The 13,887-nt window shown below is 34.9% G+C and overlaps 1 protein-coding gene across 7 annotated transcripts in view; it reads left to right on the top strand.

Annotated features, from left to right (window-relative positions):
- The window catches only part of CCPG1 (cell cycle progression 1), a 49,056-nt gene that overhangs the window by 15,651 nt on the left and 19,518 nt on the right, over nt 1-13,887 (top strand). For 4 of the 7 annotated variants that reach the window (XM_071214204.1, XM_071214201.1, XM_071214202.1 and 1 more), the window contains exons 2-4: nt 7,568-7,638; nt 11,718-11,838; nt 13,579-13,655. In XM_071214204.1, coding sequence (XP_071070305.1) covers nt 7,579-7,638; nt 11,718-11,838; nt 13,579-13,655 — 258 coding nt within the window. In that variant the 5' untranslated portion in view covers nt 7,568-7,578. The remainder of the gene's footprint in view (nt 1-7,567; nt 7,639-11,717; nt 11,839-13,578; nt 13,656-13,887) is intronic. The other 3 variants (XM_071214205.1, XM_071214203.1, XM_071214200.1) reach the window with 1 other exon arrangement.

Raw genomic sequence — 13,887 nt, 5'->3', positions numbered from 1 at the left:
AGGTCCAAACTAACCACAGTGGGGATGTCAACTATTGACAATTCAGCGTTTGAAATAAATTTTAAGTCTCCACTTTAGTTGCGGTTTAAATGATGTAAAAAGATTACACATTATCCAGTTTGAAGAAAAATGTCCTTTGTGACATGGTTGGTAAGGAGACAAAGTTTCCAGTAGAAGCTACTCAAAGGAAAGATCACTCATGTGTTTCAATCCAAGCTACATATGTTTTATAATAATACACTAAAACAAAATTAACAAAATCGTGTGTTTTTTCTCCTTCCTTCCTTGGTAAGAATGATAGATTTTTTTGTTACTTTTTATTCACTGAACACAGTAACAATCTTAAGAAAAATCTCATTAGATAACCCATGGAGATAGGGGATAGGGTGGAGTTATTGTATTTACTCAAAGGAGAGGCTTCAGCCACCACTTCTGATTGAACAGGGAGAGCTGGTAACTTATTTTATGTTTTCATGTGTGAAATTGAAGTCCATGACCATTCTTCCACTCATACTTTTGCTCCACTCCTGAAGTCTACACCATTGTCTTCCTATGCATTCCTGGCAGAGGACTTGTCTTCAATTTTTTTTTTTTTTAAGGGCATTCAGCTTCCTCAATTTCCTTTCCCTCTATCTATGATTATACCTTTATCAGTGCCCATTTCTGTGCCTGGAATCTCAGTCCTTCCTTCTTAGTGGTCACCTTGTGCCTCTCTCCTGTATTGCCAAAATCTCCCTCCCTACTGGTTCATTCATTTTGGCATGGAAGTATATTGAGGTCTTTCAATCCTGAAAAATTCAATGTTCCAACATCTAAACTCCAGTTAAAGGTCCTTTCCCTTTTATGGAAAGCTCCTTAGAAGTTACTCTATATTCCATATTATTTCAACTTTCTCTCCTAAGCTGCAAACCTCTATGTCTGTCAAGTGAACATTTCTAAATTGGATATCCGATAAGTCATCTGAATTTGGTATGTTCCAGAGAGATCTTATGCACTACACACATATCTTCCCCTACACCCATCTCTCCTGCTTTAATGATCTCCTCTTCCTCTTCCTCCTTTTTACCTCTCTGAATGCCACCACTAACCATATCCTACTATCCAAATTAGAATTTGAAGACATAATTGAATATTTTTCTTTTACCTATCCCTCTCTCCCATACTCCATATTCAAGATATCCAAGGCCTATTAGTATGTCTCTTAAACAAATTCCTATCCTTAATCATCAGTATGGCTGGCTATTGCCTTAGTTCATATACAAATCCTCTCTCATTTAAAATGAAATAGCCTTTCTGAAATTACTTAAAGACTCTGAGATGGCTCCCCATTGACATAACAAGCACCCAGATTTTTAGTATGTAATATCTGGCTATCCTGATCTTTTGAAATCTACTCCCAACCCATCCCCTTCTTCCACCATCCTTCCCTACCCCCATAATATAAAGTTCTTATGAGTTTCTCTTCACTGATGTTCTTTCTACCTTCTCTCCCTTTTGGAATACCAAACTAACTTCATCCTCCTGATCCTTTTACCTGCTAACTGCTCCCAGGAGGCTCAATGTAACTGCAAACGTTTGCCTCCCATTAATCAGTTTTCATTGTTTCTTTAGGTAAGTTAATGAATTCAATTCAGTTTTCACCCCTGGATGGCAATAGATCTTTTTAAGATTTAGCTTGTCTCTGGGTGTATTATTCTATTGCACCTGTATCTCAGGGTGTTAAGGCAGAAAAAGTGTTGAAAACAACTCTGGTCATTGTTCTTCATTGTTTGTTTCAGATACCTTCCCTAACCACCTTATTTAAAATTTGAATCCTCTACTCCCATCTCTCATATTTAGTATTCTTCTCCCTGATTTATTATTTCCATAGCACATGGCATCAGCTGGCATACTATAATTCTGCTTGTTTGTTTCACGATCCCCCACTAGAATGTAAGCACTCTTCAAGACAGATTTTATTTATTTATTTTTTCTTCACTGCTGTATCCCCAGCACTTGCAGTTGTTTGTGGTACATAGTAGGTACTCAATAACTACTTGTTGAATGAATGTAGGAAATGATCATGTTCTAGATCAGGGTAGGATCATTTAAAATATTTCCTTAGAATTACTATTGTGTATTTTTAATTTTTCATAGGTAGGATCTTGGGTCCTGTTCCCTTTCTCAAATGAAGTCTGTTTTAAAACAGATATTTTCATATCTATTTGGGTAGGTGAAAGTTTCAGAACCTTTGAAAAGCATTATAAAAATAGGTTCTTGAAAGCTACCCAGGTTGACTCTGGCTTTGATCACATTTACAGTACAGAAACACTTTGGAAGCCTTTACTGATAGCCTATTGGTTGCCTTACATTGGAATTGTAGACGTGTAGGAGAATAATGTCCCCATTCTTCTCCATCATGTCTAATTCTAGAAGATATGGTGATGGAAATCTTACCTTTTCCTTAGTAAAATGTAGCTACTTAAGAATGATGAGGGGCACCATCATACCAGGTAACATTTACCACACTTGTACTTTATGAAGTAAAATTGATATTATTGCTGTTGTTCTTATTAGTTTTGACAACCGTCTACGTAAAGTGTTTTAAAGTTACATCTTTTTATTTTTATTTTTATTTTTATTTTTTTATATATTTTTTTATTTTTTATTTTTTTGTTTATTTATTTATTTATTTATTTTTTAAAATTACATTATGAAAAATATGAGGTCCCATTCAACCCCACCGCCCCCGCCCCCCACTCCCCCCACAGCAACACTCTCTCCCATCATCACAACACATCCACTGCACCTGATAAGTCCATCCCTGAGCATCACCGCACCCCACAGTCAATGGTCCACACCATAGCCCAGACTCTCCCACGTTCCATCCAGTGGGCCCTGGGGGAATCCACAATGTCCCGTAATTGTCCGTGAAGCACTATCCAGGACAACTCCACGTCCCAAAAATGCCTCCACATCTCATCTTAAAGTTACATCTTTATCTCACAACTTTCCCATGAACTCAGCCTCCAGCTGCCTACCTGACATTTTCACTTGGAAGTGGTAATTGCTATCTCAAATTTAACATGCCCCAAACCAACTTACTGATTTTCCTCTCATAACCTGTACCTTTGGAAGTCTTATCTCAATGGCCATTCCATTCTTCTGTTTGTTAAGGCCAGGAATCATTCCCCATATCCCACATTCATTATATCAGGAAATTCTTAGCTGTGCCTTCAAAATACATGTATAATATGTCCACTTCTCACCATCTTCACTGCTAACCACTCTGGCCCAAACCACCATCATCTCTGACATGGATTATTGCAATAGCCTTGAGAATGGTCTTCCTGCACCATCTTTTTAAAAATTAAATAACACCATCCCAGGATTTTCTATTCTCCTTTCCCACTTTTTTTTTTCATAGCAGGAAATATACCATCTCATATATCGTTATTGTACTTGTTTGTGTTGTTTGAGTGTTTCCACTGTGAAAGATTAAATGCTAGACTATTGAGGTGATTTTATTCAGGTTATCGCAATAGGGAGAAAGTTCATTAATGAGAAACATTTCAGAGAGGAAGGATCTAGGGATTTTATAGAAGTAAGTAAGCAAGTCATGAGGAAGGGTAGAGGGGAGTGTCTTATCTCTGGAATATGTGAAAGTAGTCTGGTACTTTGCAGTTAGCCATGTATCAGAATACAAAAGAGGGGGCTGATTTTTCAACCTTCACTGCTTTATGGGAGTACAAGTCTCAAAGTTCAGTATTGTTACTAAAGGTATTTTAAGCCCCATGAGGGTATACTCTTAGTGATTTTGTGCACTGCTGTCTTTTCAATACCTAGAATATACTAGGAACTGAATAAATTTTAAATGAATAAATGAATAAAGGAATGAATTTGAAATGGTATTAATCTAAGGTCCCCCCTTGCTATTGGATAATGTGTGATTATAAACTGATGTTTAGTTGGTCTTTTAACCATAAGTAGTTTCATAAAAGAGTTAAGAATCCATAGAATAAATTTATACCCAACATCAATGTATGTTTTATTCTTTAATGAAACCATGTTTGTAATACTTATTCTCATATTCTCTTCCATAGAGTTCTACAAATAGTCTTACATTTAAGAGAAAATGTTTCGTGAAATACCTTTTGAAAATGAGTCTTAATTAAATGTTTCTCATTCTGAAGGCTTCTGTTGTAGGAGTTTAGATTTTATTTTGAAGGCAATGGAGAGCATTTCCCAATTTTAAGTGAATGACTTGGTCAGATTTATTTTTTAGGGTGAATTTAGTATAGGCACTTAGAGTGCAAATTAATCTGGAGGCAAAAACCAGTTAGAAAGCTGTACCTGTAATGGAAGTTGTGAATTATGAAATTGGATTAGACAGTGGTAGAGGGAATAGGTAAAAAGTTTAATTTACCAGAAGAAGTTATTTAACTTTTCTAAGTCCCAGATTTTTGACCTGAATGATTGAGATACCAGAAACAGGAATTCAAGATTCTGGAGAGACTCATGAAGTTCCTCTCCCATATTTTGAAATACATGAAGATTTGTGGTCAAATCAGAGCCCTAATCTCAATTTAATCAAGTAAATGTAAAACCTTTGAATTTAATACAATCAAAGAGTATCTTCTTTTTAGAATTCATAAATAATATCAAATTGCTGTATCTTCCAACTTTGTAACTTTCCCATAAAATCTACTTATTTCTGAATTATTATTGGTAAAGCCTTTAAAATGCATAAAATCCTTATGCATTTATCTATGATCAAAGTAATGGGAGAAGAACCTCATGAATCTCTCCAGAATTTTGAGTTGCTTAAGGAGTCGTTTAGACTTGTCAACAACTGCATCTTCACACAGAAATTGGTTTACCTTTCTTCTTAATGGACTGTATAATATTTGTGAAGTTCTGTGCTATGTGTTGGGATTACATAACGGGGGTAAACAAGCAATCACAGCACAGCATTCTAATTTATGTACTAAGATAAGGAAATACTAATCTTTGGGCATGGAGTCAGAGAAGGGTTTACAAAGGAAGAAGTGATCCATTAGCTAAGATATGAAGGATGAGTACTGGAGTTTGGAGTTGAGGTAAGGCTGGTAGGGAACTGATTAGAATATGTAAAGTACTAAACTTAAGAAAAAGCCAAGTCTAATTTTAGGGAATTGAAAAGAGGGGTAGGAGACTTAAATATCCCTTGTCAGTTCTTGCATTCTGTAGGTCTAGGGTCATTTAGTTGCTTCCCCATCTTAATATATATCCATTTAAAAATTCAAATCTGATCATTTGCATTCTTTGCATACTAGACCCGTGCTAGATTGTCTTTCTTAAAATTTTCACATTCTTTAATGTTTTTCTGCCTTTGTTGTTTTCTTTTAACACTTTTATTGTGGTAAATATATACAACATAACATTTCCCATTTTATTTACTTTCCAGTATACAATTCACTGTTGTTAATTACATTCACAGTGGGAAGCAGACTTGGCCCAATGGATAGGGCGTCTGCCTACCACATGGGAGGTCCGAGGTTCAAACCCCGGGCCTCCTTGACCCATGTGGAGCTGGCCCATGCGCAGTGCTGATGTGTGCAAGGAGTATCCTGCCACGCAAGGGTTTCCCCTGCCTAGGGGAGACCCATGTGCAAGGAGTGCACCCCTGTAAGAAGAGCCACCGAGCGTGAAAGAAAGCAGCCTGCCCAGGAATGGTGCCGCACACATGGAGAACTGACACAGCAAGATGATGCAACAAAGAGAAACACAGATTCCCGGTGCAGCTGATATGGATAGAAGCAGTCACAGAAGAACACACAGTGAATGGACACAGAGAGCAGATGGGGGGAGGGGAGAATAAGTAAAATAAATAAAAATAAATAAAAATTACATTCACAGTGTTGTGCTGTGATCACTACCATCCATTACCAAAACTTTTCTGTCACTCCAAACTCTGCCTTTGTTCTTACCATTTCTCACTGTGTAATGCTTTTCCCTTTCAGAATCAGATTTAAAATTTTGACAACTAATTCAGTTTAAAAATATGCTGTGTAGTTTGCAGCCTCATTTATAAAGCCTCCTTTCACCATTCCCTTTCCTTCTACAGATTTAATTGCTTAGTCTTTCTGTGCTTCCATATGTTAACACTTCATTCTCAAATTGTTAAAAAAAAAAAAAAGCCTAATTTTCATACAAAAGACAGCATGAATCAAAAATTTTTTTTACTCTTTGTGAACCAGCTGAATTATAAAACTGATTGAGTGAGAAATTGGGATATATAGTCTTTTTAAAAAGGGATGCTGAGATACGATTGCTAAATTAAGATATAATAGTCTACAGCGTTTTCAAACTGTATGTAACCTTGGGGATAATCATCTTTAGTAGACAAAAAAAAATTTTGTTTTATTCTAACAGTTTTTTACACTTTCACTTTTAAATCAGTTGGGTCCTGGTTAATTGTAAATAGTAAATCAATCAGATGACCTCTGATTAACTAGGAATTAATATAAATTATTAGAAAATGCTCTCGCATTACATTGAAAGTCACAGTTATCTTTGCTTATTTCAAGCTTTGAATAATTTATCTGAAAACATGCTAATTTTAATACAAAGTAGTGATCACTTCTTTGTATCTCATTTGTTTTTGAAACATTAATTTACTATTAATATTCTTCTCTGCAGTATATTCTTAGAGTTCAAGAATCATTACAGGATGATTCAGATCTCTATTTTTGTCCTGTTTTCCTCATTTCAGCACTCGTTCCATTAAACTCTCTGCAGTGTTCTTTTAGAACACCAACCATCAATTTGGATCTAATATGTTCTTCACAGATTGTGTGCAATAAGAAACATTTATAAGATTTAGATGTATAAAACAAAGTAAGACACCATTCATTTTAATGAGTAGGGGTTTGAATTTTAAATAATTTCAAATAGAGAGGGGAGAACAAACCAGGCAGAGGCACTAGTGTATGCTGGTTTAGGACTTGAATCTAGGTTATTGCTAATGGCTGCAAGTTTCTCACCAATCTCTGGTCTTTTCTTCTGCTTTATTCCAACTGAGGTTTTGCTGACATGGTTATTTGCATAAAACTTGATCATATCTTGTTTCTTTCCTGTTTGAAAAATTTAAATTGCTTCATGTTACCATATAGACTTCCTTTTGGTTGGCATGGGAATTTCCTCCTCCTTCTTTAGCCATACTTTTCACATCCTATCTTTTATTGAAAGCATAGACCTTTACTCTTGCTGACTCTCCCTCATTTGCCATTGTCCCAACTCTTGACTTACTGACATAGTCAATTTGGGTTCTCCTTTCCCTTTAACTCTACCTGACTAACACAGACATTTTCTTTCAGATCCAATTTCCTTTTTCATTCCAGTAATACAGTTGTCCAGACTATTCTGTTTAGGAATAACTCCTTGTTTTAGAAGTTTGGTTGTACTTGTTCATATGGGTGGGTTGTTTTAGTTTTACCTGGAAGGCAGTGAGCCACTTTTCATATTTGTATCACATACAGCTCTTCCTGTTTCTGTTCATACACTTTTAAAAAGTGCATCCCATATGTCAATGTTCTTGTGTTTGTAGGTACCTGAAAAATGTCTGAAAATTCCAGTGATAGTGATTCATCTTGTGGTTGGACTGTCATCAATCATGAGGTATGTTATTTAATACATCTTATAATGTCATATTACAGTGTGTAGCACTCATGAAATATGAGTATTTTGAAGGCCAGTATTTTCCTGCACTTAAGCATAAAGTTCCATTTTCTATAGCTTATAAAGACATTTTCTTACATTACACTTAACTGCTTTAAACATAATGGGTTGCCATCCTCTACATTTTTTTTTTTTTTTTTTTTTTTGCTTTCCTCAGCTTTGAGACATAAGGTAAATATTTAGAGGGTTTATTATGGGTCAGGTCCAGTTCTTTTCACTATATTCACTCTAGTGGAGATGGTTTTTATCCAGTTAAGAAAACTGAATTTTAGAAAGGTTACATAATTTGACTGACACTACATAACTAGAAAATAGCAGAGCCTTAATTTTAACAGGACAGAAAGAAGCATGAAGAACATGTGCTCCACTTACATTAAATTATGTTATCAGCAGAACTTGACAGGAAGGACTATAGCTAAAGCCCTTTCACAAAATGAATTTCTTTATAGAAGAATGATGTTGACAGAATTAGTGCAAAATAAACAGTTTTTTTTACTCTGGTAATATATGTTCATTGTAGGAATAACATTACATACTGATGAACAGAAATGATAAAGATTAAAGTTATCTATACCTGTTATAAATTTCTATGGATTTATCTGTAGTTTTCCTGTTTGTTTTTAGGCTATGTTAAACCTTATTTGCTTTCATTCTTTAATAAAAAATTTTTTTAATTTAAAAAAAGTTTTTAAAGAAGATTTATTTATTTAGTTTCCCCCCTTCCGCTCCTCCCACCCTGCTGTTTTTGCTGTCTGTGTTGTTTTCTCTTCTCATATTCTCTCCTCTAGAATTCACTGGGATTCGATCTTGGGGATCTCTGATATGGAGAGAGGTTCCCTGTCAATTTTGCCACCTCAGTTCCTGGTTTCTGCTGAGCTTCCCCTTGACTCTCCCCTTGTCTCTCTTTTGATGAGTCATCATCTTGCTGAGTGACTCACTTGTGCGGGCACTGGCTCACCACATGGGCACTCATGTGGGGACTTGTGCTCACCATGCAGGCATTTGTGCAGGCACTGGCTCACCATGTGGGCATTCACATGGGCAATGGCTCGCCATGCGAGCACACTTTCTCTTCTTTTTCACCAGGAGGCCCAAGGGATCGAATCCAGGTCCTCTCTTATGGAAGGTGGAAGCTCTATCACTTGAGCCACATCCGTTTCCCTAAAAAATTTAAATGGTATTATTTTGGAAATACTCTAATAATTTGTTTAAAAATTTTATCCTACTCTAGAAAACAACATCGTATAAGTCAGCCAAAGGGGTGCTGATGCAAAGTACCAGAAATCTGTTGGCTTTTATAAAGCATATTTATTTGGGGTAAAAGCTTACAGTTTTAAGGCCCTAAAGAGTTCAACTCATGGTTATTTCTTTACCAAACTCTGTTGCCATGTGTGAAGCAAGATGATGGGAGACCTCTGCCTGGTCTCTCCTCCTTCTTCCTCTGAAGGCTCTTCTGATCTCAGCTGTAGGCTGGCATAGGGCTCATATCTTTTTGGGCCTTCTTGGCTGCTCAGGATTCTGGTCTCATCCGGTGCAAATTAATAGGCAAATGGCTCATCTCTCTTTCTTAAGCCTCTGCCAGGTCTATGGAGCTGTCTCTCTTCCTTTGTGTATCTTTTCTGTGTATCTACTTCTGTGGTCTCCTTGAATGAATGTCCATTTATATCACCCATCAAGGGGGTGGGGACTAAACACTGCATGCACTAATGACTGTGGTTGAATCAAAGATCTAATCTTAACATAATCAAGTAAACATAAACCATTTTAATACAATCAAAGGGTATCAAGCCCAGAGGAACAAACTAGTTTACAAACATAATCTATATCTCTTTTTCAGAATTCATATATAATATCAAACTGTCACAAACATTAACAGAAAAACATGATTGCTTTTCCTGCATAAAGGACTAAAAATTTAACTGCAGCTATAGCAATTAAGATTGAGGTGTTTTTTTTTCCTAAAGCATAAATGATTTTTCAGTTTTTGCCTGTTTTCCACAAAGCTTAGATCAACTTCCATAGCAACTTCTCCCTCAAGGATAGTTAATAGTATAGGAGCAAAGAAGGAAACCTCTCTTGTACTTAGCCAAGTGTGCCATTAGGAGGGTTTTCTGTATTAGAGACATCATCTCTATACTTAGATCATCTTTATACTTTTAACCCTCTTCCTCCATTTTTAATTACCAAGTTCTACTCTTTTTTTGCTAATGTCTCTTGCACGTGTCTTCTTTTCCTTTCCTGTTACCCACCTCTGGTTTAGACCATGACTGGTCTCCCTTGCAACCCCAGTCTGACTCCCAACCTTGCCTTTACTTCTACCATTCTCCAGGCAGTCTCAAAGTCTTACATTCAGAATTCTTTCTAGGGCACAACTCAAAGCCACTTTTTCCATGAATTCTTTTTCTTTTTTCTATTTTGAGTTATGTATATCAGAAGAACTTCAACATTTGGATTTCATGGATCAAAGACTATAGAAAAATTCAGGAGGCATGGGAGGCAGGACCAACTTTAATGGTTAACTTTATATTGCTAATTAAGACATGAGAAAGACAAACTCCTAAGGTCTGTAATCATTACTATTTTATTAAAGAAAGGGCAGTTTGAAATCAAAATAGGTAGAACCTCAGAATAGAAGATAGTCTGAAATTTCATAAGGAAAGGAGACTGCATTATACTAATACTTGTATTTTTATTTACTTTTAATTTTTTGTTAAAACATATATATGTATAAAACAAAACTTGCCATTTTTAAGTGTGCAGTTCAGTGGCATTAATTCTCTTACAATGTTGGGCTCCCATTATCACCTTCCATTACTAAAACTTTTTCATTACCCAAAACAGAAACTCTTTACCCATTAAGCAATAATTCCCATTCCTCCCACACTCTAATCCTGATAACCTCTAATCTATTTTGTATCTTTATGAATTTCCATATTTTTGATATTTCATGTAAGTGGCCTTATACAATACTTGTCATATTGTGTCTGGCTTATTTCATATAGCATGATGTTATCATGGTTCATCAGTGTTGCAGCATGTGTCAGAACTTAATTCCTTTTTATGGATGAAAAGTATTCCATTTTATATTTATCCAGTCATTGGTTGATGGACACTTAGGATGTTTCCACCTTTTGGCTTTTGTGAATAATGCTGCTATGAGGATTGTTATATAAGTCTCTGTCTTCAGTTCTTATGGGTATATTCCTGAGAATTGCTGGGTCATGTGGTGATTCTGTAATTAACTGTTTGAGGAACTGCCAAACTTTTCCACAATGGCTGCATTTTACTTTCCCACCAGCAGTGTCAATGCTTGTCATATTCTGATTTTATTACTATTATTATTTTTATTTTTAAGAGTAGCTGCCCTCATGGGTATGAAATGGTATTCATTGTGGTTTTGATTTGCATTTCCCTGATAGCTAATGATGTTGAGCATCTTTTCATGTGTATATTGGTCATTTGTATATCTTCCTTGAAGAAATGTCTGTTCAATTCCTTTGCCCATTTTTTAATTGGCTTGCTATCTTTTTTGTTGTTGAGTTAATGCCTTTATTTTAATCTATGTCCTTAAACATTTTTACTTATATATTGTGATGAGAAGTAGTATTTGCCCTGTGGCTCAGGTTCTCTGAATCAGGTGTAAGTTTGAATTTTGGATTTGAGTTTTTTAATATCCTGTAACACCTAGCAAAGTACCTTGCTTACAGTAATTCCACAAATGTTAAGTTGAATTAAATTAGTAGAAATAGCTAGCATTGGAAACTGTAGCCTCTGGGATTCAAATTCATTCTTAGTCTCTTAAAATAGAATGCTAGAGTATTTGATTTTGGTTTTCTTGATTTATAATCTAAACCTGTGACTCCATTCTTTTTCCCTCCCATCAACCTTTTTTATGGACTAAAATGAACAAACACTAATCAGTATAGATACTATTCCCTTTGGAGTATGGTAACACCTGCATCTTCATGCAGTCAAGTCCATCTTTGAGCAGCTGATAGGCATTATCACTTTTTCCCTAGGGGTCTGATGTAGAGATGGTGAATTCTGAACTCAGTGCAGCTGGTGACATCTGTGAGCTCACTCCAGAATGTTCACCTTTAGAGCAAGAGGAGCAACAGGTAATGCAGTTAGAGCAGGGAGGTAAGTTGTTTAAAAAAAAATTATGTTTTAAAAAAATATTATGTAGTATGGGTTACATATTGGATTTTGCCTTATTTCCAGGTGGGCAACCTTTCTGGTTCATCTAAGTCATCTCTCAGCTTAGCTCTTTGAAGGACTAGAATTTTAATGTGCATTAGGTGAGCAGTTCTGCAGAACCCAGTGGCACCAACCTGCTCCAGGGATTGATGACTCACAGTAGTATATGCTTGGGCCTCCAGATACTTTTTGTAACTAGTGGCAAAATTCTATGTTATATAGCTTAACTTGAATTTGTTTTGGCAGTGTAGTTTACATTTACTTTCATTATTAATGTTGATTAAGACTAGTAATGTACAAAATTATTAATTTATCACAAGGGGTTTACTAAATTCTTCTCCAGTTATCATTTCATGCTTAAAAGTACTCTGGTTAGTAGTGGTAAAATGGTATTTGATTACTGTATTGCATTGATGCTTTATATATACTTTCTGTGGAATGTGATACTTAGGTTCATTATATACAGAAATTACTGACTTCCAATTAATTAATGCATTCTTTGTATTTAAATTATTTCTTAAACTATTTTTTAAAAAATTTCATTAAGATTTAAACGAAACAGTATTTCTCCCTTAGGAAAATAGAGTAGATGCATTGAGATAAATAATAAAATAGATTATACCTGTTTTTTTTTCAGCCTACATAGTGATTATTATTTTGATTTGAATAGTGATTCTCATCTTTTATGGGTCAGAGATCCTTTTGAAAATCTGAAAGTTAATTATGATCTTTCCCAAGAAATGAATATATTCACATAAATACACCCACGTACACCTTTGTTGAGGAGTCTTATCTCCAAATTAAGCTAATATTGTATTAGGGACTGTATAAAGTAGGAAAATGTGTTTCTTTTTTTTTTTCCCTTCTGTTTCTTGGAGAGGTTAAATTAAATGCATAATAATGATAAGCAAAAGAAATTTAAAACCACCTATACTTTTATCTGCAGATAGTTAATATTTGGCTTGTGTTCTTTTTTATGCTTAAATTTTTATGTTTATTATGTAGTTTTAATATTATTTTAAATATCTAAAACATAGCCTTTTTTCATTCAAAATACAGTATTGGGAACTCAGTGTTCTGTTAGTACATTTCTCTTTTGAGGAGATTCTTATAAAACAAATCTTCTGTAGGGACATTATCTTATTTTCCATGCTCTTTCAGTCTTCATTTTTTTTATAGCTTATTTTTATCTTATAAAGAATTTTTAATTTGAAGCCTAGTTTTGATTCCTGTGTTGCCAGTCATTAACATTCATTAGGATAGTGGTACCAATAGGAATTTTAAATGAACTTTTGAGAATTCCAGAAATGTAACACTAGGTATCTGAGAATGGATTTTTCACATTAATAGGTTTTTACACACACCTTGGATTAAGTACTTTGTTATTGTAAGGTGGAGATTTTATTTAGTTGGTGAAACTAGCTTGATTTGAATTCTTAACAGGTCTTAAATGAGTTTAGTTCAATATCTAATATTATCCCCTGACAATTTCAAATAATTATATTTGAAATATCAGGATCTTTTTTCAGTACTATGTAGAATGGCTGTTATATATTACATTTGATTAAATTCACTTTAATAAATTAGGAATAGATTTTATCTACCCAGATTATAGTTATATGTAGTCTACAAAAAGTCAGAGTATTTTATATGAAAAAATAATTGATCTTTGCTCTGTATCAGAAGGCAGCCAAAATGGCATAGTGTTAATGGGAGAAACTGCTTATCCAGCTTTGGAAGAAACAAAGTCAGCACTTGAGGTAAACTTGTATTTTACTCTGTGGATGTAAGATAAACAGTATTCCTTAGAGAATTCTAATTAAAGCTTTTGTTTCTTGTTGTGCCTTCTATTCCTATTTTAATTACAAGCAACTTTGAAGATTTTGAGATTCCACCGACTGGTCAGTTTTAAGGATAAAATTAGCTTCTATTTTGACTTCAGATTCAGTGAAATTGCCTTACTTTAGAAAAGTTATTTCTTGGTAATGTGAT

This window comes from Dasypus novemcinctus, chromosome 3, assembly GCF_030445035.2.
Source record: "Dasypus novemcinctus isolate mDasNov1 chromosome 3, mDasNov1.1.hap2, whole genome shotgun sequence".
In the NCBI taxonomy this organism is placed as follows: domain Eukaryota; kingdom Metazoa; phylum Chordata; class Mammalia; order Cingulata; family Dasypodidae; genus Dasypus; species Dasypus novemcinctus.
This window is presented reverse-complemented; position numbering and strand designations above follow the sequence as displayed.